Below are 22635 nucleotides of genomic sequence, written 5' to 3'. Positions count from 1 at the left end.
ATTTGAAAGAATTTTATCGGTAAATAATCACGCTATATTCGTGCTTTACAGAATGCATAAATATAGCTCTTACTGCTGTACCAATTTTGCCGCTTGTTTGTGGCCCATTTTTGATTGTTGCTATAATCTTGTTTAACAGGTCAATTGAAATGTCCCCGACCTGATACATAGATGGCGCTACTAGAAATAAATCCATATGTTTTTTACTTAGACCTAACCCTCAAAATATGCGTGTATCAATTTAACAGCTGTCGGATCATTAGTTTGTGAATTATAGCATTTTGAGTGAAGCAACTTTTGTTATTGTGAAAAAAAATGGATAAAAAGGAATTACGCGTGTTAATAAAGTATTGCCTTCTGGAAAGAAGAGCTACAGTTGAATCAAAATCTTTGCTTGATGCCGAGTTTCCGGACACTGCCTCAGGAATATCAGCCATCAAGAATTGGTATGCTAAGTTTAAACGTGGTGAAATGAGCACCGAAGACGATGAACGCAGTGGACGCCCAAAAGAGTTTGCTACCGAAGAAAACTTTTAAAAAATCCACAAAATGATTTTGAGTGACCGTAAATTGAAATTGAATGAAATAGAAGACACTCTAAAGATATCAACTGACCGTGTACATCATATCATTCACGAATATTTGGGTATGAGAAAGCTCTGCGCAGAGTGGGTGCCGCACGAGCTCACTTTTGATCAAAAACAACGACGGGTTGATGATTCGGAGCAGTGGTTGAAGATGATCAAGCGTAATAACCCGACTTTTTGCATCGATATTTGAAAATGGATGAAACATGGCTCCATCATTTCACTCCGAAGTCCAATCGACAGTCATCCGAGTGAACTGCATACGATGAACCCGCTCCAAAGCATGGGAAACGAAATAGTTGGCTGGCAAGGCTATAGTGTCTGTATTTTGGGATGCGCAAGGGATAGTTTTCATTGAGTACCTTGAAAAAGAAAGGACCATCAACAGTGACTAATACATGGCGTTATTGGACCGTTTGAAGGACAAAATCGCCGAACAAACGGCCGCATTTGAAGAAAAAGGAAGTGCTGCTTCATCAAGACAATGCACCGTGTCACAAGTCAGTGAAAACGATGGCAACAATCCATGGATTGGGTTTCGAATTGCTTCCTTATCCACCGTATTCTCCAGATCTGACCCCCAGCGACTATTTCCGAAGGACAAATCGTACTACAATAATGGTATCGAAATGTTGGAGCGTTGCTATAACCAGTGTATCACCCTTGAAGGTAATTATGTTGAATAAAAAACTAATTTTGGCAAAAAAATGGTCTTCGAGAGGCCGGGGACTTTTTAATTGAGCGTTTATATTGGCCAATACATTTTAATAAAGTCCCAAATATACACGAATACCTTAAACATTATCTACAACCCCATATCTTGAAGAAACATATGATATTGAGAACAATAAATTAATATTTTGCAGCGTAAATAAAATATATATGCCATTTTATATATCTATCCGCCTGCTTCGCTGGTGCAGTGATCAAGGCGACAGAACGGCCTTCCCACTCTTGTAATAGTTGCGGGTTCGAATCTTGCTGGGGCATAGATATACTTCATGTTTGTGATTTTAATTGTAAATATCTTTATAGACAACAGTGGAAAATCTGATAAGGAACAACCATCTTAGTCACGCTAGCAACGAGACTGGGTAAGACCAGATGTCTTCTGGGTTGATTTCTAAGTTGATCACTGGCCCCGTCAGTAGGCTCGAGCGTGGTTCGGAGTCAACGTTGAAACTGTATGTCGACTTCAGATAAAGCCTCGTTGGTAAAAAGAAGACTTGAAAATATATATAAAACTTATTTATTAGGATTTTTTGCTATAATTTTTTAAACTATTATCGCATTACAATTATTTTTAGCGGACTATTTTTTAATATTGCAGCTTAAGCTTAGTAGACCATCCATCCTCTTGTTTATCAAACATTGTTCTATTCTGTTAGCACTTGTTTTTGAGCCACTATCAGCCAAAATCTTGACAGGATCGGTCGAAGAATAATACTTAATACCAGTAAGAATAAGATACATCCAAACAACTATATAAAATAATATCTCAAATTTAGAAAAATTCAATTAAGACTCATTGGTAACCATCCTGTATAGCAAATTCTAAAATCTATGATATATAATATATATATATATATATATATATATATATATATATATAATATATATATATATATATATATATATATAATATATATATATATATATATATATATATATATATATAATATATATATATATATATATATATATATATATATATATATATATATATATATATATAGATATATATATATATATATATATATATATATATATATATATATATATATACTTGCAAATTAACTACTTATTAGGATAACGGTAGTTCGTTGATTATTTATTATCACTTTAAAATTATTTTTAACACTAATAAGAATAAGATAAATTTTATGAAATGCATAAAATAATGTCCCAAACTTAGAATTTTTAATAATTATTATACCTAACTAATCTGTGTTTTTAAACATTATAATTTTCACTAATTCTATATCAGCAACTATTATGCATATAGGGTTAGTATTTTGCTTCATCATTGGCTTTACCTATAAACTAAATTCTTATTAAGATATACAGCGGTAGTCCATCGACTATTATCATCTTTAAATCATTTTTCATACTATTCTGTAGTTTTTGTGCATTCTACCGACTTTTACGTTGATTGTGCCGTTTCCATAAATTAGAAAAGGTAAAATGCAGCGCTCGTAAATTTTTGTCTTTAAAAGACAGTTGCAGATTATTCCTTAGAGGAGTGTAAAGCTAAAGCTAGCCAGCTATATTTTACGAATGGGTGAACATAATGAATTGTACTATTATGTGCATATTTTAACAATCCGTTAAACCAGATTCTACTAATAAAAGAAATGTAACAAATTAATATTATCATGAATTATTCTTTTATTTGTTTCTTCTTCGATTTTTTAAAACATTCGTGGAAACTTTTAAAATTTTTTCAAAAAAAAATTATGACACTAAATAATTTTTATTTTCATATTTATTTTGTCCTTGCGTCAATGCTAATATTTTATATTTTTATCATCTGATATCCGTTTTGTTAGTCATTGTAACTAAATCCATACTAAAACTCACATTGCTCATTAAATCCTCAAATTCGCATAGCTGCGAAAGCTGTCTGCCCGTTCTGTGTTTAACGAAAACAAACAATGGGTTCTCTTGAATTAAACACAAACAGCGACAGCGCGAGGCTGCAACTGGTCACAAACAAGAATACAATAAAAATAAGAACGAACCTTTATGGGGACGATTTATGCGGAGCCTGTTTCTGATATAACAATTGCGCTTGGTTTATTCAGAATATATACGAAAATTGGAAACGGACATGTAAATAATGGAAGTTGCTTTAGCTTTGATAGAATAGATCAATTGTTCTACCCTCGAGGTCGAATGGCTATTACGTTGTTAGGGGATCTAGGATTATTTTATTTTAAGAATTACAGTTTATAGATAAAATATGTTATATTTTACAATTAAATCTTTATTTAGGAAGTCACAAACTTCCTAAAAACTAATAAATTCTCCTCTAGGAGAATACTCCACTATCATGAGCCCAGATTAGATCCAAGCTTTCAAGCTACTCTTCAAACAGTAACTAAAAAGTAAAAACAACAGGAAAAAATAATATAAATATAATATAAAGTAATTTTTCATAAATACATTTCCCAATAGAACATTTTACATACAAAATAAACAGATAAACAGATTTCGTTAAATTTGTCTAGATAGTTTCTCCTCTGAGTGTGTTTTAATAGCAAAATATTATGGTCATATTAAAACATAGTGAAACATTTGTATAATACAGTTGATTGAATGTAATATATAATGTAGTTTGTTTCCCCAAAACATTCCATAGTATGACAATAGTGCAAATTAAAAAGAAAAGGGGTTTCATATGCTGGTGTATTATGTATTTCTCTATTACATTATATGTTTTGAGGGTTACCTTTTTATCTGTATATTGTTGCATGTTTATTTGGTTTCTAATATAACATAATCATTAAAATACCTTCATATTTAGTTAAGATACTGCTACTAGAGGTCCAGCATGAATTTTTGATCTTTTAACTTTTTATTTTATTATAATTACTTTTAATATTATTATAAAAAAAGAAGTAACTTAATATCCTTATAGGGTTTAAATTATAAATATCATTCAAACATTTACTTCACCGATATTTTTGGAAAAAAGCCGAGATGTAAGCTAGGAAAAAGCAATTTCAACGGCATATTGAATCCTATTTTATAACAATAGACCAACAAAATCTATTGTTAGGATTCCTTGTTCGGAATTGTTTTGTTATACAGAAGCGTTCCATGCTTGTTTTCCAGTACCGATTCAAAGCAGATGTATAATGCCTCGTTTAGATTTTTCAAAAAGCCTCTTTAAATGCGTTATCTTTGAACATAGCTATCTACAACGCTTCAATGGCTCAGTGTCTGTCGAAATAAAAAGAGTTATTTTTATCCTTTTTTGTACATTCGATTGTATTTTAAACAATACACTTGATACATATACTTAATTTAATACAAGTCAGAATAATGTTTTACTTCAAGTAGTATTTAAACCATATGTATATATATATATATATATATATATACGTATATATATATATATATATATTTACACATATATGTATATATATATATATATATATATATATATATATATATATATCATATTAAAACATAGTGAAACATTTTTATAAACAATTGATTGAATGTAATATATAATGTAGTTTGTTTCCCCAAAACATTCCATAGGATGACAACAGTGCAAATTAAAAAGAAAAGGGGTTTCATATGCTGGTGTATTATGTATTTCTTTATTACATTATATGTTTTGAGGGTTACCTTTTTATATGTATATTGTTGCATGTTTATTTGGTTTCTAATATAACATAATCATTAAAGTACCTTCATATTTAGTTAAGATACTGCTACTAGAAATTCAGCATGAATTTTTGATCTTTTAACTTTTTATTTTGTTATAATTACTTTCAATATTATTATAAAAAAGAAGTAACTTAATATCCTTATAGGCTTTAAATTATAAATATCATTCAAACATTTACTTCACCGATATTTTTGGAAAAAAGCCGAGATGTAAGCTAGGAAAAAGCAATTTCAACGGCATATTGAATCCTATTTTATAACAATAGACCAACAACATCTATTGTTAGGATTCCTTGTTCGGAAATGTTTTGTTATACAGAAGCGTTCCATGCTTGTTTTCAAGTACCGATTCAAAGCAGATGTATAATGCCTAGTTTAGATTTTTCAAAAAACCTCTTTAAATGTGTTATCTTTAAACATAGCTATCTACAACGCTTCAATGGCTCAGTGTCTGTCGAAATAAATAGAGTTGTTTTTATCCTTTTTGTACATTCTATTGTATATCTTAAACACACGGAACATGATATTTACAGAATGCATTAAATTAAATCGTTCGTTAAGTCAAACGAAATCTATGGAATCCAGGCGATGGAAATAAACTCAAGGATAGGAAAAATCTTGAATTAAAACTTCACTACAAATAGTAAATTGGTAAATAAATATCAGGCAAAAGAAAAACGAAAACCCTAATTATAGTTTGCCGTGAGACGTGATAAATAGAGATAAGAGTAAGGTATATTCCGAAGAAATTATATATCCTAGAAGAGTCAGGGATATAACAAAGTTTGACAGATTGTAAAGTAAAAAAATGAGAACAAACTTCAATATAGAATCAGTGGGGAGGAACATGGAGGACGCAAGATAAGTAAGGATAATATGGGGCACAAGGATTGATAGGAGAAAAGTCAGAGGGCGATATAAGCGATCCAGGAATGAATGTATCAGAGAAACACTTCAGAATACAGGAAAAATCTCATCGAAACATTTGATTTCTTTATACTTTTATATTTACTTTTTGTATTTTAATCAACTTTTACTAATACCCTGTATTCTTTTATAAAAGTGTTAGAATAATTTATACTTATTAAAATTATTGTTGAAGTGTTATTATTAAAGTTAAATTATTGTAAATCGTACTACAAAAATGGCATCGAAAAGTTGCAGGGTCGCTATAATCACCCTTGAAGGGAATGATTTTAAATAAAAAATAATTTTGTCACAAAATGTGTTGTTAATGGTAGGCCGGGGACTTTTCAATTGAACTGTTAATAGAAATTTCTTACGAAATTATATTTAGCAATAATAAATAAACATTCTCTTTTTATTTTCAGCCCCCAAGAACCATCAGATCGAGCTGGACTTTCGGGACGACTTCGAGATCGAAAAGTCGGACGGCTGTCGGAACGACTACCTCGAAGTGCGGGACGGACAGTACGGGTTCAATCACGTCCTACTCCACTTCTGCGGCATCCACGTCTTTCCCCCGAAGCTGAAATCGTCGGACCGGCATCTGTGGGTTTATTTTAAATCGGACGAGAACATCGAACACAAGGGCTTCAGGGCGGTGTACGATTTCGTCCCCCGAGCCAACAATTGTAAGTACGGTCAGGGACTGGGGGGTCGACGGGGACCCTTATTTGGACGTTCGAGTTTAATCGCCGAGGTTTACGACGTTCGAAAGATATCTCATCGGGATTTCGAATACAAATTTAATACTCTTGATGTTAATCCTGTCTATTTTCATTTAGTTTATTCATATTACATTTTATAAAAAATACACTCTACTTCATTAACTACCCACACAATTTTTTAATCCAGTTTTTATATTTTAATGCAATAGAAATTGAATGAATATTTTTTGTTGCGTTCCTTATTGTAAAGTACGAATTCTCAAAAGGCTTACGGAGAGGTATTATTATTTTTTATATTTTATAAAGTCTCCTTTTTATTACCCACTAGCAGCTAGGTAGTAATTTTATTAGCAGTATTATTAGCATTATAGCTCTCATTGCCCAAAATTACTCTGACGATCAAAATTGCCCAGTAAGCCTTCCATTTCTCCAATACTGAAATGTCTGCTAGGCTAGGATATACCAAGCTTAGGAGTAATTCCTAAAGGATTCTCATTCTCGGAAAAAAATCCTTGTCCTCGACAGTTCAGTTCGCGTTCTCGTTTTAACAGTTATACTTCAATCTGAGCTTGTCAAGATTAATCAAGTGCTTCCTTTTGAGCTTGAAAAATAAAATAGAAAAGCTTCTTTGGAAGAAGATATTTTTGTTTTATTTTAAAGTATTCTTTTGCTCTGGTTTATCTGGACTGAACCTGACTTTAAACAGTCAAGTCAGACTCACGGTCCTCGATATTAAGCCTACCGACTGGCGAGTGACCAACTTGGAGACAATCACAACTGTAAAAAAACACAAACATAACTACGACCATGACATCATTAATTCATAGTGGCGCTTGAAGAGAGTGGCTACTTTTTAACCAATATGCTGCTGCTGGTGCCGCAGGACTTTTTATTCCAAAGAATATTCCCCCACAATTGGCGATTACATAAAACACAATTAATCATTTCATCTATATTTAACGAGAAATAATTTTAAATAATTTAACACTCTTTAGCATGAGTTCCTCAAAATTCAATGTAATTTCAAGCTATTCTAGCAGTTTTTGTTGACGCACTTGTGATCTATTCCACCAGTGTACTATATCATGTGGCATGCTCAATAGCAAGCTGATTTTCAGACTACAGCAAAAACATGTTATGGTTAATTTCTCTCTGATAGTGACCTTTGAATGCAGACGAAAACGCTGATTCTAGACCATGAATAAAGTCATTCCTGTATCCAGCATCAGACACAATATACCTGCAATGAATTATTAATAAATGTTATGACTAGCATAACCTAATCAATTGTTATTCAAACGTTTACCTATTTTCATCAATTTTTGTAGTCTTTACACTATTTCTATTATCATATTAGCAAGACCCTATGAGCCATTCTGAAATATCGATGTTTCATCTTAAATCAAAGTCTGAAAGTTCCATTAGACCTTTTCGCTGATTATTTTTACACTATTTAGATCTTATATTACTCAACAGTGTATGAAGGGATTGTCTACAACCCTCAAAGAGCTGCATGTATCTAAATTTTCTATGGACACTTTCCAGACTAACAGTTTCCTATGAAATAATTCTGCTAAATTATATAATACTAATATTCCATATGCCATATTAAATAAATGAATATTAATCTATACACATAAAAATAAAACCTGAATTTAATTTCCGACAAAACATGCATATGCTTTAAACTTTCCCAGCTCGCTCGTGTTTCTTGCCCGCCCAAAAGAGAAAAATCCGTAAATATTTTAAAAAAGTCTGTTAATGTGACTGCTGACCGACCTGTGTGGAAGATGAAAAGGGCCTAATTCGAATTAATGAATTTTTTTACCTTTTCTGTACCGAAAAACTTCAACGCTTATATTGTCCACCGGCAAAAAATCTCGCTTTATATATACGTTTCAACAGTTATGGCGATTTTCCCTTGAATAATTTAAGCTTTTTCGTTACTAAAGAGAGTTTTGGTTTAAATTTTTGTTATCCACATAAAAAGGTGTTTAATGCGTCATGAAAAGGCTTTAACAAATCAGGGAACAAGTTTTTTCTTTAATTTTATCGCGAGTTGAAGAAGTGTCTATCATAACACTATGTGTTGTGAATGCGGACATTTTTTTACTTTATTTGTGAATATAGTCACAGAGAAAATAGAGGTTAGACTGTATAAAAAATTTTGAAAAAATGTTTTGCGACATCTGATATCGAAATATCACTACTTCAAACTTGTTATTTGATTTAATAGCTTTGCTAAAAGTCGTGAAGTTATCTAATTTGATCATTTAGTTTTATGGCGCGTTTGTTTTTATTTTTATATTTATTCTAGGAAGTGTAATAAACCTTTCAGAGTTTCCTATTCTTATTAGAAATAGATAGGGCATATAAAGAAATCCAAATTATATAAATTAAGTATTTGTGCTGTGTGACATGTTGGCGATAGCATAAACCCAGAATATGTTCAAATAGAGTAATGTTAAAAATATAGAGGTAAATGTGACCATTCTACAAGAAGATTTGTATCGCATATATTGTCGTGTGTATTGTTTGATATATTTAAATAGTATAAAATTTAATTATATTTTAAAAATATACTTATTAAAGTAAAATCAATTTGTAAGTGGATAATTTATATTAAGAAATATATAAGTATTAATATATTGTGGCATAGGGCCACTTAACCAAGACAGTTTGAATTTTTGTGTTTGATTTATTGGTCATTATGGACATTTATGGACAGTAATTTTACATACATATTTTTAAAATTAAATTTTTTTATATTTTAGTTTTATAATAAGTATATACCAGTTGGTATAGTTAAGTCCATATTAAATTGATATATATGCTTCAGTCTCTTTCAGGCTAAGATTAAAGACAAGAGGTTTTTGGCAATTTAACTGGAATTATTAGATATTAACAGCACCGTAACATATTTTGAAGGATTTTCTTATATTTATGTACTCGGATTGTTATCAAGTTACGAAAAATTAAAACACTGTATGTTGAAAAGGAAAAACAATGTTGTAAGAAAATACAATGTATTTTCTCTCTTCTTTTGTGCAAATGAATGCGCAGAGCCCGGTTTATTTAAACGATTAATATTATAACAAGTAGATAAAAGAAAACAAGAAAAATATACTATATATATATATAACTTATGAAGAAGAAAATGACTTACTAAGTCGTTTGTCTTGTTTTGTTCATGCCAATTCCATCCTTGGACCAAACTACTGTTTATGCGAAGCGACTTATAGGATCTCTAGTATTCTATTTAATATGAGCTTGATCAGTAAATGTTTTTTTTTGTACGGAGTATCAATTTTGGGCATTGGTTTCCAGCGAAAATCGTTCGTCTTCTTGATTGATTCTGAATTTGTTTTGTATCTTGTTCTGCTCTTAACTGTTCTACTTCTGTTCTTTTTTGGGACAGCCATGTGTTTTTATGTCCTGTGGTGCATTTTCTACTATGGCAATATTTTATATTATCTCAAGTCACAATTTTTTTCCCATGTCTCAAATATTTTATAAAAAGTTAAACGGACTGATGTATTAGACCCCTAAACTATAGATACTATTCATACTTTAAATTTTTCTTAAACTTAATAGATAATTAAAATATAATAGCTGTACCAGTCATATTCTTCAAACATTGCTTCTTCCTATTATAAAATTGTTTAGTTCACACGAGGAAAAACAGACCTCAAATATTTTAGCATAATATACTCAAAGCTTCGACGTTATTAAAATGTATAGCCCTTAAAACTAATTCACATTTCTATTAAATTCAATTAAAGAGCATAATCGATTAAAATTGGGAATACCGAAGAGAAATAACCGATAACTTAACGCTGATAATTAGCCTATAGCGAAAGGAAGTCGTTGCAATGGCCATCATTAATAACTGTTAAGTTTCAATTACCTTAAAAGCGAGAACGTTCGGGCTCTCGCTTTCCGCTCTTTGATTGATTGAGACCCGAACGTAAATATGTCGAAATCTCGGCCCAAGATAAACGGGGACTATGAAACGTCAAAGGGATCAGATTGGGAAATTTTAATTGGGCTATAACCGCAGAGATTTATTCTTTTTTGTTGGGAGCTCGATTTGTTTGGGCTAGTTAATTGAAATAAACCACGCAATTACTTTGAGAACGAGCTGTTGGTGTTTATAAACACCACCGTTGTCAAAAATTTACAATAAAGTACCACAATCAACATATGATATACTCAAGAAGTTTTTTTAGTAAAGTGTGTAGAATAGTTTGCTATGTCAAAACATATTTTCGGGCTTAGCCAGACAGACAGAGCCTAATATACGCTGTGTGAATGGGCACATGGAATTATCTGTCCATATTTTGGCCTCTTGAAAGGAACAAATTTACTTAAACAAACTGACCCTATCTATAATAATACACCCTCTACTTTTTGCAGTTCTTGATGACTTTGGTTTTTCCTTTTGGATTTCCAGCGTTCTTTAAGTTTTGACCCAATATCATTTAATTGAAATACTCGGCGCCTGGAATATTCTTCCCTAAATTACTGTCTTTGCTAGTATGTCAAACCCACAACTTGTATAATATAGTTAATTTCAAAATGATATATAATAAGGTTGAACAGAAGGTATAATAGAATTAAATTCATAGCTCTGATTAAATTATGCATAATTATAAATGAGTTGAAAAAGGCAGTGCTTAAAGATATTTACAAAAATATGTCACTCTCTTAGTTCGTTAACCTCAGCAAAATCGTTATGCAAAATTCCAGTAAACCTTTCTCTATCTACCATAAAAGTTAACTTGCATTTTTACGATCTGTGTCATTTATATTCTATCGCGTAGCAATTCTTCCTATCGAAAAGGAATTAATGGAAATTGACCAATAAGTCTGCTGCATTTTTATGGGATATAGTTTTGTTTGCAATACTGAACAAAGGCTATTAGTAAATTTGATTAAATATTTTCTTTTCTCATTGGTAATTTTGTATATTTAATTACAATTATTAATTATAATATATAAATACATTGAATATATAACAATAAATTACAAATTAAGATTTTTATAGTATTTAAAAGTAATTATATTCTACGACAATAAAAATTATTTCATTTTTTGAATTGAATGGTAGTTTATTTGCCAAAAAGATTTTTAATATTAACTGTTTTCTCCTTGATGATGATGTCGCCCTAAGCCCGAAGTAACAGCAAATAAATAAGCAGGTCGGTATTATATACAAACATTTTCTGAAATATAAAAGTTTCGTAAACAATAGTTATATTAAATTATGGAAACTTGGGTATATATAGCGAAGCCATTTGTCACACATGCGAAACGTGTGGTGCCAGTTTATTGCTATCTTGAAATACCATCGACGATATACGTGAGGACGTTGCCTGTGCATCACTAAAAGTATCTGAAGTGTCTTTAAAGTATACGAAACTTACTAAAAGATGATAAGAAAATGGGACAACTTTAAGAAAACATTCGGCGGTGTAATAAGGGTTTATTCTCTGTATAAACAGAAACCCCTATAAGTATGATTGATGTGTTCGTTTATATCTCTAATTTATTTTTTTTTTCATTATTTTATATCTTTCATAATTCCAAAAGTTATGATTCACCTTTGATTGTATTAGATACCATTAGGTTTCTAATAAATTCAAATAAATTTCAATGTATGAGCGCATTTGAAATAAGCTTTTTATAATAATAGTTTTTTATTTATTGTCAACAATAAATAATCTTCAATAAGCTTCATTGTATACTTTATCATAATGAAAATCTTGTAATATTGATACAGAAATTCGCCAGAATCTAAATTTTTATAGGAATTATTGGAGCTAATTTTTAATCAAATAATTATATTAAATTAATAGTATCGTTGGGATATCTCTGGATTAATGTGTAAAGTTAATATATTTATTTTTTCTTTTGATGGAAGCAATTGCAGGCAGGTTTCTATAACGTAAAAATGCTTATAGCATTCTAACATTAGGGATGTTTCCATCGTTTCTGTGTATGAATTAAAGAAATTTCCGCTTAAATAAATCATTATTTATTGATTGTTTGTCTCTTGAATACTAGAAACTTGTTACTATAAATCCATGAGAGAAATGCAAGGGAATATTAAAAAATTCATATTGGAATGGCTTACGATGCCCCTATTCCTCGATGTTGCGGCTTTGTTGTACGATTTGTAATTAGTGCGCCTGTGTGCTGCTGCATAAGTCGGCACAATACCTAACGAATTTGGTTTTTGACTTTTTAAGCCTTGCTTGCCTCGAATTATAGGTATAATTAAATTTTTTTGATTCCTCAGACATACTGCGGCAGAGCGGTAAAAAAGTTTCTTTTTGTAGATATAATTAAAAACATGCCAAAATATAAATAAAACCAAAACTAAAAAATGAATGTATTTACGAGTATTACTTGAAATGAGTTTTTAAGAGTTTTGAGTTTTTACCATAACTATATTGTACAAAATGTGTCGTTGTTTATATTTTACATTTTTGCGTACGTATGTGACGATTTTCTAGCTTTCCAACGGCAAAAATATTGTTCCTTCTAGTTATGAGATTCTGTATATAGTCTATCCAATAAAACAACTGTCCGTTTTTACACATTTCATACATTTAACCTTGAATAGAAATAATATTAAGACACGAAGACGCTTTCTTTTCGGTGAATACAAAACTATATTGTTTTTCTTTCTTTAATATATACTAATACATACAAATAATACTAAATACTAATCTTCAGCGCAGCTGCAATACAATAAAAATATTTCCAATAAAAACCCCAACAACATAGTATATAATACTATCAATAATTTCCTCTCTAACGCATTTTACTGGTAAGAAGTAGAGACGCAATAGACCGTTTCTGACTGAATATTTGGTTATAGGCGTTTTTAGTCAGAAGAATCACAAATATTAAGCGGCGATTTGAAATTTATCGAACAAACAAAGCGCCAAAATACCGTTTGCCAGTTTATGCTCTCTTATATTTCATATCACTAATACGTTGGAGAATTTTGAAAGACATTTGACAAGTAGACGAATTTTATAGGTTGGCTCGGTTACATGTAGAGACACATCAGACAGCTTTCTGTCTCGTTTTCATTCGAGTAAAATTAGAAGAAAAAATACGGTCTGATTTTAAAACAAATTTACAAATTGTTAGAACCCATTTTGTAGAACTGATTTGGTGAAGGTGGCTGGGCAATCAAAACACTGTATTCAACAGGGTCTGTAAATTTGTATTATTTCACAACACAAAATGTGTCGAGACCGCGGGATTTTCACTCGACCCGTGTGACGTTTTTACATTTACATATAGACAATTTTATGTTTCTATGCAACTACTCTAACATTTATTTATGTAACCATATATACATGATATGCTCACCATATTGGCGACGCCTAGCAATTACTTAAATAGCCAACAAAATACAACAGACAATACATTATTCATTGTGATGACATGAGTTCATTGTTATTTTGGATAGACACGCTTACCTGTCAGCAAGCAGCAGCAAATATTCTACGGGTGTGTTTGTCCATTCAGCGCACTGCTGACGCGAACTTTCATTCCTTTGATCCCACTGTCACGTTCATCCTGATGAATTTAAACACCGATTAAGGCGAACCGACTCCACCAGCGCAAAACCCTTTTACTAGATAAGGCTTTTTTTCTCATCGTCGAAAAGGAGACCCGAGACGTCACCCTATCATTAATTTTTTTATCAGCCCACGGTGCTTAATCTGTTATGTTTCCTCGTACAGGGTCGAATAGATAGAAGAATGTACGACCTTCTTTCATGTAACGCTTCTCCCTCGTTTTTTCTGCTTTGAAGGTCACTTGGAAAAGTGTCAGAAACTTTTTTAACATCGATTTTTATACTATTATGTTCAGAAATAAAGTATCTAGACAAACCTTTTTTAGAAGTTTTGATGTATTACTTAATCTTATAATATGTATTAGTTCTTTAATATATTTTTTTAATTTGGGTTGTAAAGAAATTTTGTTTTACATTATACATAAGAAATTTCTATGGGAATAACGAATCTGCTTTCAGAATGCAAAATGAACCTATGAAAACAGTGAAAATATCGTTTTAAAATCTAAATTCTTTGTTAATTTTATCTCCGTTTAGCTTGACTTGACTAACATAGAAAAAATCTTTCGTGGAAAACAAATTTCATCAGAGGAATGGGTAATGTAGATATTTGATTTCAGATACTGTTTATAAGCTGAAAATATATTTTCATAACGTTCAAATTACATAAAATTCGCATCGATGGTAATTCACAGTTCCTACAATCAACTCGATATGTCCCACTAATTCACATAATTGCCTGGAGATAAACACAAAACATTTATACATCTTGGAAATAAATCTTTCCCCTATTTGATAATATCTTATTTATTATCCCACAACCGAATGTCAATGTCTCACATAGACTCGTATAAGGCCGATACATTTCTTCCCATCTAGTCCCAGTAAACAAAGTTTACATAAGCCGTTTAATCAGGAAAAAGAAATCAGTTGACAATGTTCACCCACATATATATATACACACACAATGGAATATATTCTCTGCTATAATATTATTGGCATTTCCTTTTATTTCTCCATATATACATAAACGAGTGAAATGGAACGGAGGATATTTCAAATTTATACTGTTTATTTAGATATTGGGTACAGGGTTCATTTTATTGTTTTGTTTATTGTTTATTACAGTAAAACCCATTATTAAATAAAAGCAGAATGCAATAATTGTTTTGAAATCTGGAATAAACTTAAGTAACCTGGTTGTCCTTAATCTCAAAATTCCTGCTATTTTTTGATCACATTATTAATCTTTGCTTATACTCAAGTTGTTTTATTTTTCTTTAGATATACAAACGTTTTAAGGCAGGTGAATAAATTATTTAGTCATTCTTAAAATGAACTAATTTACGGAGTATCTGTACTGAAGGGAGTAAAAATATATGAGCAGTAATTTTGTATTATAATATTTAAAGAAGTTTATGTGTCTAAAATTTTAACCAAAGGTATGTGTTTACATACAAAGCAATATTCACAATAAAGATTATTCATAATTTATAAGTATGTGATTACCTCTTTCTCTTTGTTTTATACTTGATAGCTTTTTCCCAATCTTTTAATATTTTAATATGTAATACTTTTTTGACTTTTATTCCGAGTTGAATAGTTAACTTCAAGAAACTTTAATGATGAATTTATCTACCTAAGAATATTCTTTTATACATATTTTAATGTCTTCAATTTTTTAATTATTGTATATAAAGGAGTTTATATTTCTAGAATTTTAAGCAATGGTATGCGTTCACACATAGAGCAATAGTCACTATAACGAGTGTTCATAATTTATAAATATATAATTCCCATTTTCTCTTTGTTCTATACTTAACAGCTTTTTCCCCATATTTTTAATATTTTAGTATGCAATACTTTCTTGATTTATCTTGCAGGTTAATTATTATCTCTAGAAGCTGTAAAGTTGACCTTATCTATCTAAGGATATCTTTTTTTAGAGTTCGGATTATGTCTTCAATTGTAGCATCTTGAATACTTACACTGGCATATCATTTTATTTTATTATATTATAAATTCACCGAAACTCTAATCAAGAGAATAATTTACAGATATTAATCTTTTAATTTTCTTAAAGAACTATATCTCAACAATAGGCTCCTATGCCAATTTTCATTCAATAGCAGAACTGCGAATAACTTTTCGTAAGAGTTTTCAAAGCTCACCATCCCATTCCATTAGTCGCATTTGAATCGAAAAAGTACTTTTTGACGGCTAACAGGATAGCGCTATTAAAAAACTTTTCGAAAATTTAAATTCGATTTAATGAAATTCATTTTGATGTTAAAAATTTGCTCCGTTACTTGCAAAAGTATTGGTTAAAATTTTGTTGCTGTCAAAAATTGAGCAAAAACACTTCTTTCTTCGAAGCATGCTATACTGCTGAAACATTAATTTATAATTACGACATAAAATTATATTATTTTAATGAAATTGTTAATGTGAAAAAATAAAAATCAAAACAATAATAAATAGAATGTTGAATAACAAATTCAATAATTTGTAGTGTTTTGATCATTTAATATAAATTCTTGGTATGAAAGTATGACGACTTGTTTCCTACCCTATACCATTCCACTATTTCATTTTAAAATAACAGATGACGGTGCATTATACAATTATCATTACCGTTCTTTCATAGAATTTTAGTCGAACAAATATGAGCCAATGCCAAATGCTGCCTGATAGATTATCAATTAACTATTAATGAAATACAAACGAATCGCCGCTAGCTCGTTAGCTCTATAAAAATCGGGGTTGTTAATCGAAATATCGTTTCTCTTTCCAGCCGGTACCCCGGAGATCAGGGAATGCAAGAAGGAAATCAGCTACCAGGAAGAGGGCAAACTGGGCAGGATAGATATCGATCCCGCAATCATCCAATTCGATAGGCAACACGGTCTACCGGTGGATTGCATGTGGGTAATTACTGTTCGCGTCAACTGGAGGGTAAGTACCATTAAGATATAGGGGGCGTCTCGGCTTTTCGAAGGTCCGAGGGGTAGGATTGCGGTCAAGAGATCGCTAATTTAGCAGGAAAAGTAGGAGTATCGTGAGGCGATTTTATTTATCACCACTTAGAAAAGATTAATTGTTAGGGGTCCTGACTTTTTCGACGAATTAATGCTTCAGTTGGTTCGATAAACCTTCAGTCGGTTCAACGAAATAATTTGGTAATCTTTCACCATTTTAAGGAGGCATTCTCTTTACTAGAATATTTTATTTTCTCTCTTCTTTTAGTAAATTAATGCACAAGGACAGGTGTATTTAGTTAACCGTAAAAAAATGTATAATGTGAAAGAAGCAAAGCAGAAATAATATAACTAATATTATAATTATTAATTAATAATATAATTATTATTGTTGACCCTTTCATTCTTCTTAATTTAGATGTTTGCTTTTATCCTGACTGTTCTGAAATTAATCCATTCTTATTATTTTTCTCACATTTCTGCTCTTGACTGTTAATTCTAATGTTCATGGTGGCGGCTAAGAAGGCTAGTTCAAAAAACCCTTTTCTGCATCTCAATTTATTTAGAATTTTAGAAAGGGAAAGACTCTTCCCGCTAGGAATTTCTCACGTGGATAGAACACGTATATTATGGATTCTTAAAAATGTTCAAATATTCTACGATCTTAGGCTTTTTTGAAATTTTGTGGTTATTGCTTCCATAAGGGCTCTTCTACCAGGGCTAACTCCGTACAAGCTTCGTCTACCCTCGGTACTTGTATCCGGAACCTTCGATAACGAGTCAATGAGACGTCCTTTCCGCTAGACGTGTTTTTTTCTATTTTGCTCGGTACCTTTCCTATCTTGGGCTGGCTTCACAGGACATTCGTTACAATACGATATTTTGTATTCTTTTCCCATGCCATTTCCTTTTTTTCCTTGCCATTGTCTTTTCCCATTTCTTACACCTACTTATATACGTACTGACACGATTATAATTGCAACTTTTAGAGCAGTTTGCATCTTTAATGAAGGCTTAATTCACATTTTAAAAATGATGACCTTTATATATATATATATATATATATATATATATATATATATATATATATATGTATATATATATATATATATATATATATATATATATATATATATATATATATATGTATATATATATATATATATATATATATATATATATATATATATATATATGTATATATATATATATATATATATATATATATATATATATATATATGTATATATATATATATATATATATATATATATATATATATACATATATATATGTATATATATATATATATATATATATATATATATTCTAACGATTCAAGGGTCAGTTTTCAAGTCAGAAATGCTCAATAGAAAGTAGCTCAAAAATGCTTTCTTAAACTAGAGGAACTGAATCAGACAATTTATAAATTCTTATTTATTGCAGACATTAATACTAGACTACCAAATTAGGAGTTGAAAAATCAGTATTTATAAGACATCATAATTATGTTCATTATAATCTTTTTGTCTTTATAACTAAAATAGCATAAGAAACTGAAGAGGAAGAAGGATCCAATGTGAATATATAGATATCTGTGATCTACAAAGTTTGTCATCCTTTTAGTCGTTGGTAAACAGAGATAAGAAAACAAGATGACCCACCCAAACTTTACAAATAACAGGTAGCCTTGCTAAAAGCGTTACCACAGAATCCTTAAACAACTTATGATTGAATAAAATCTAGTGATTTTTGGAGGAGAGAATACTGAAATAATTCGGCTGGTGTTAATCCATATTGTACTAAATTTAAAGCCATAGTTGTCGGCGATAGCAAGCTCCAGCACAAGCGATCTGTTCGCCATAAAATGTCACGCATCCGTCTACTAAAAGATGTTAGTGCATTACCACGAGATACCGAATAGGCGGTAAATTAATACTCTCTGCGGGGCGAATTTATGGCCCTCTCGTGGAACACGGGCTTTCTTTATACGACTGACGTTACTTAGTTTTATGGGCTTATTTCTTGTTTTATTGTGGGGCGGCTTTAAACTCGTGAGCCGACACCGTATGCTCTGAAAATTTTAGAAGACAACAAGTGTTTTTCATCTGTGCCCTCGCTCTATTTCGGGCTTTGACTTCTCTTCGCGATTTATGAGCCAGATTATGTCGTCGTTTATGAAAATTCCTCGATATTCGATGGACTAGTCCTTTTGGTTTTGAGGTTCGTGTATATCAACATCTCATAAGTACTTTTTCGCACTATTGAGTTATTCTCCCACCAAGAAACTGTTAACACATTATTTTATTTATGGATTTCTATTGCTAGAGTGTTTAGATTAGTTGTCATAATTTATTGATATACTATACGCATTTCTCTGTTATGTTATTTATTCTTAAAGTAAATCGACTTATTAATATTTTTTGAAAATTATGGTGTATTTCCAACATTTCCTTTGCTTTTATTTATGAATCTAAGATTGCTTTAGAAGAAATTACGTCGCTATTTATTATTACATATTGCTATAAAGTTTACATTAATTATTTTTCATCTGTACTTGTTTTCGATCTTGTGCTTTGACTTTTCCTCGCGATTTACGGACCAAATTAAAGTCGAATAAAGTCGGCGAGTACGAGAATTTCAGGACATTCGATAGCCTTTCTCCTTTTGTCTTGATGTGGGCGCATATTTCTCAATATTTCCTGTAAATAGTTTAAGAAACATTCTTCGATCAGAAAATTATTATGAAGTCTGTGCTTATAGCATTATCGGTCTATTTTAAATGTAAATATGACCGTAAAAATATCACAAAAAGTAATTTGTTGTCATAATTTACCAACCTGTGATACGCACTTTCCTGTTATAATGTTTCTTCTTATAGTAAATATTTTATTTGGATTATTTTCAAATTATAGTTTTGGACGTTTAAGAACGTATTATAAAAATACTTCGACTCTTAAGTCAGAAAACCTTCAAAACGTCAACTAAATTATATAACAAAAAATGATACAATAAAAATAAATAAAATTAACACAAATTAAAGTTACAATTCGAGCCCATGTGTGCCGAACGAGACTAAAATGGTTTGTCGCGTTTCTGCTTTTAAAAACATAACGTAATTAAATATGCTAATTTCATAATTGACTCTGTTTAATAAAAACTATCAACGCTCGATCAAATAAATTTTCATCATTTATCTCGAATGTTAAAATAGTTATAGATATGAGGATAAAATATTATAATTTTTTGAAAGTATATTTCCATCGATCTTGAAACATGTGGTCTACCGTTGTCATGCTGAAAAACAATCCTGTTGTGTCTTTGCTTATATTCCGGCCGTGTTTTGAGTAGTTCTGGACGCATTAGCTATCGTCGACGACAAATTCCATTGATGATTTGATAGAGTATTGACTTTTTTGGCCGTCCAGAACTCTCTTTGTGGTCGGCGTCAAAATCAACACGTTTAAAACGTCGCAACCAGTATTCATATGTTGAAATCTATAGAGAATGTTTGCCATCATATTCAAATATATTGGCATGTGATTTAAATCAAATATGTTTTCTTGGTAATAGAGTGTACGTTCTAATTCCTTCATAATTTTAATCGTTTAGTTTTTCTTCCGCAATCATTAATTCTTTTCCTATACCTTTCGCATTTGGTTTACGAATAGGGTATATAGAATTATGAAGGGATAACGGATAATACTTAAGGGATTAATTTTTCTATCCATACCTATTGTTAAACATGCTTCTACTGTTTAATGGCTTAGAGACGCTGATAGATGTGCTGACGTAAAGTGTGTATACAATTTGATGCTTTCGAAGCGTAAAACCAGCACCGAACTTTGGATATAAGGGTCTACTTGATGGAAATTCGAGGAGTTATTCAAGGGGATCTGCGTTCAGCGATCTTTTATTGCTTTTCATTTAAACCCGCACTATTATTTTAACAGTATCGATTATGCTTTTGATGCCAGTTTTCCGGAGTCCGCTTAATTATTCATGAAATACATCTGTAGGTAATTAAAACTCCTTGTATAGACAAAGGAGGATACGTTCCGTAGACAAAGGACCTGAGACATTATGTATTATAACAAGGTTCAAGTTCCCTTAATTATATCTATTCTTCGGATATGTTATTTACGTTCTACAGTATTTGTAGTAGCTGCTTCTTCCGGCTATTGATTTCTTATTAATGTTCGCGAGATTAGACCTTATTTTTCTCGAATAAATAACTCTTAAATTCATTTCTTATTTATTATACTAGTAAATTTAAAGAAAACCCTCGTTTTTATAGTAAAATTGGTTAATAAAAATTAATAAAGAAGTATCTTGCCTCGAGGTGTGAGGAGAATTAAAAAGTGATATAAGTTCACCACACTGAATATCTCTTTTTTAAATTTTTATCTTTTTTTAAAGCGGTTTTTTGAATAAGCTCCTGGATCATTAAGTTGCAATATTACTGCACCTACTAATGGCTATTATACATATGAACTTTTGTATGAATCTCGAGTTAACGCACTAAGAAATATGAAGTGGTAAATATTAGTTTTATTTAATATTACCAAACTGTTTCAGTAAAATTAATATTTCTTTATGGTTATTTAATTGATACATTGTTACTAGTCGTTTCCGTCTAACCTAGAATTTGTCTTTGTGATAACTTAAATCTAGGTATATAACTAGGATGACCCATCGGCCCTATCTCAGTCTCTGGTGAAATAATGTTTTTTACATGCCACTGCTGTATTTTTTTATTATATGTACCTCACTACACAACACTAAACAAGATCAGATGGTTTGATTCTTTTGAGTCTGTGTCCTATTCTGGTGATATCCAAAAGCTGCAATATTTCAATATTCTCATGAGAATGGAGTCTTTCCTCATGCCACCTTACAGTTCTCTTGATTTCTTGACTGCCTGTGGGTATCGTGTGGTCCTATGCTACTTGAGTGCGCCCACAATACCTCTCAGGAATTTGTTCTGAAAAATTTGTATTTTTATGTTACTCTTTGCAGAACATCCCCATAATTGAACTCCGTATGTCCATACAGGTTTCAGTATTTGCTTATATAATTGCAATTTATTGTGTACTGATAATTGTGATTTTCTTTGAAGTAGCCAGTACATTTTCTTATATTTCAATTCCAGTTCTTTTCTTTTCTTCTTTATATGTTTCTTCCAGCGAAGTTTTGCATCAAGATTCATTCCGAGATATTTAGCGTTGTTACTATATGGAATGATAATATTATTTAATGTTATTGGTGCTTTTACGGTCTGGCATCTGAAGATTTAAGTGCAGGTAATCAGTACTATGTATCTGGATGTACCTACGACAATTCTAAAGATCTTGTTCTAGAAAACTTGTATTGTATTTTTATTGCTTTTCGCGGAACATCGCTATAAGTGAACTCCGTATGCCCATAATACTTGCTGG

General features: G+C 30.9%; 1 protein-coding gene across 2 annotated transcripts in view; it reads left to right on the top strand.

Moving 5' to 3' along the window:
• Positions 1-22635, top strand: part of Neto (Neuropilin and tolloid-like) — a 343486-nt gene that overhangs the window by 266341 nt on the left and 54510 nt on the right. For both annotated transcript variants that reach the window (XM_076412141.1, XM_076412140.1), the window contains exons 4-5: positions 6320-6583; positions 17014-17174. In XM_076412141.1, coding sequence (XP_076268256.1) covers positions 6320-6583; positions 17014-17174 — 425 coding nt within the window. The remainder of the gene's footprint in view (positions 1-6319; positions 6584-17013; positions 17175-22635) is intronic.

The sequence above is a fragment of the Rhynchophorus ferrugineus genome, unplaced genomic scaffold, assembly GCF_030347505.1.
Source record: "Rhynchophorus ferrugineus isolate W39M unplaced genomic scaffold, kcgeb_rfMv2 rfM8, whole genome shotgun sequence".
NCBI classification, from domain to species: Eukaryota; Metazoa; Arthropoda; class Insecta; order Coleoptera; family Curculionidae; genus Rhynchophorus; species Rhynchophorus ferrugineus.
This window is presented reverse-complemented; position numbering and strand designations above follow the sequence as displayed.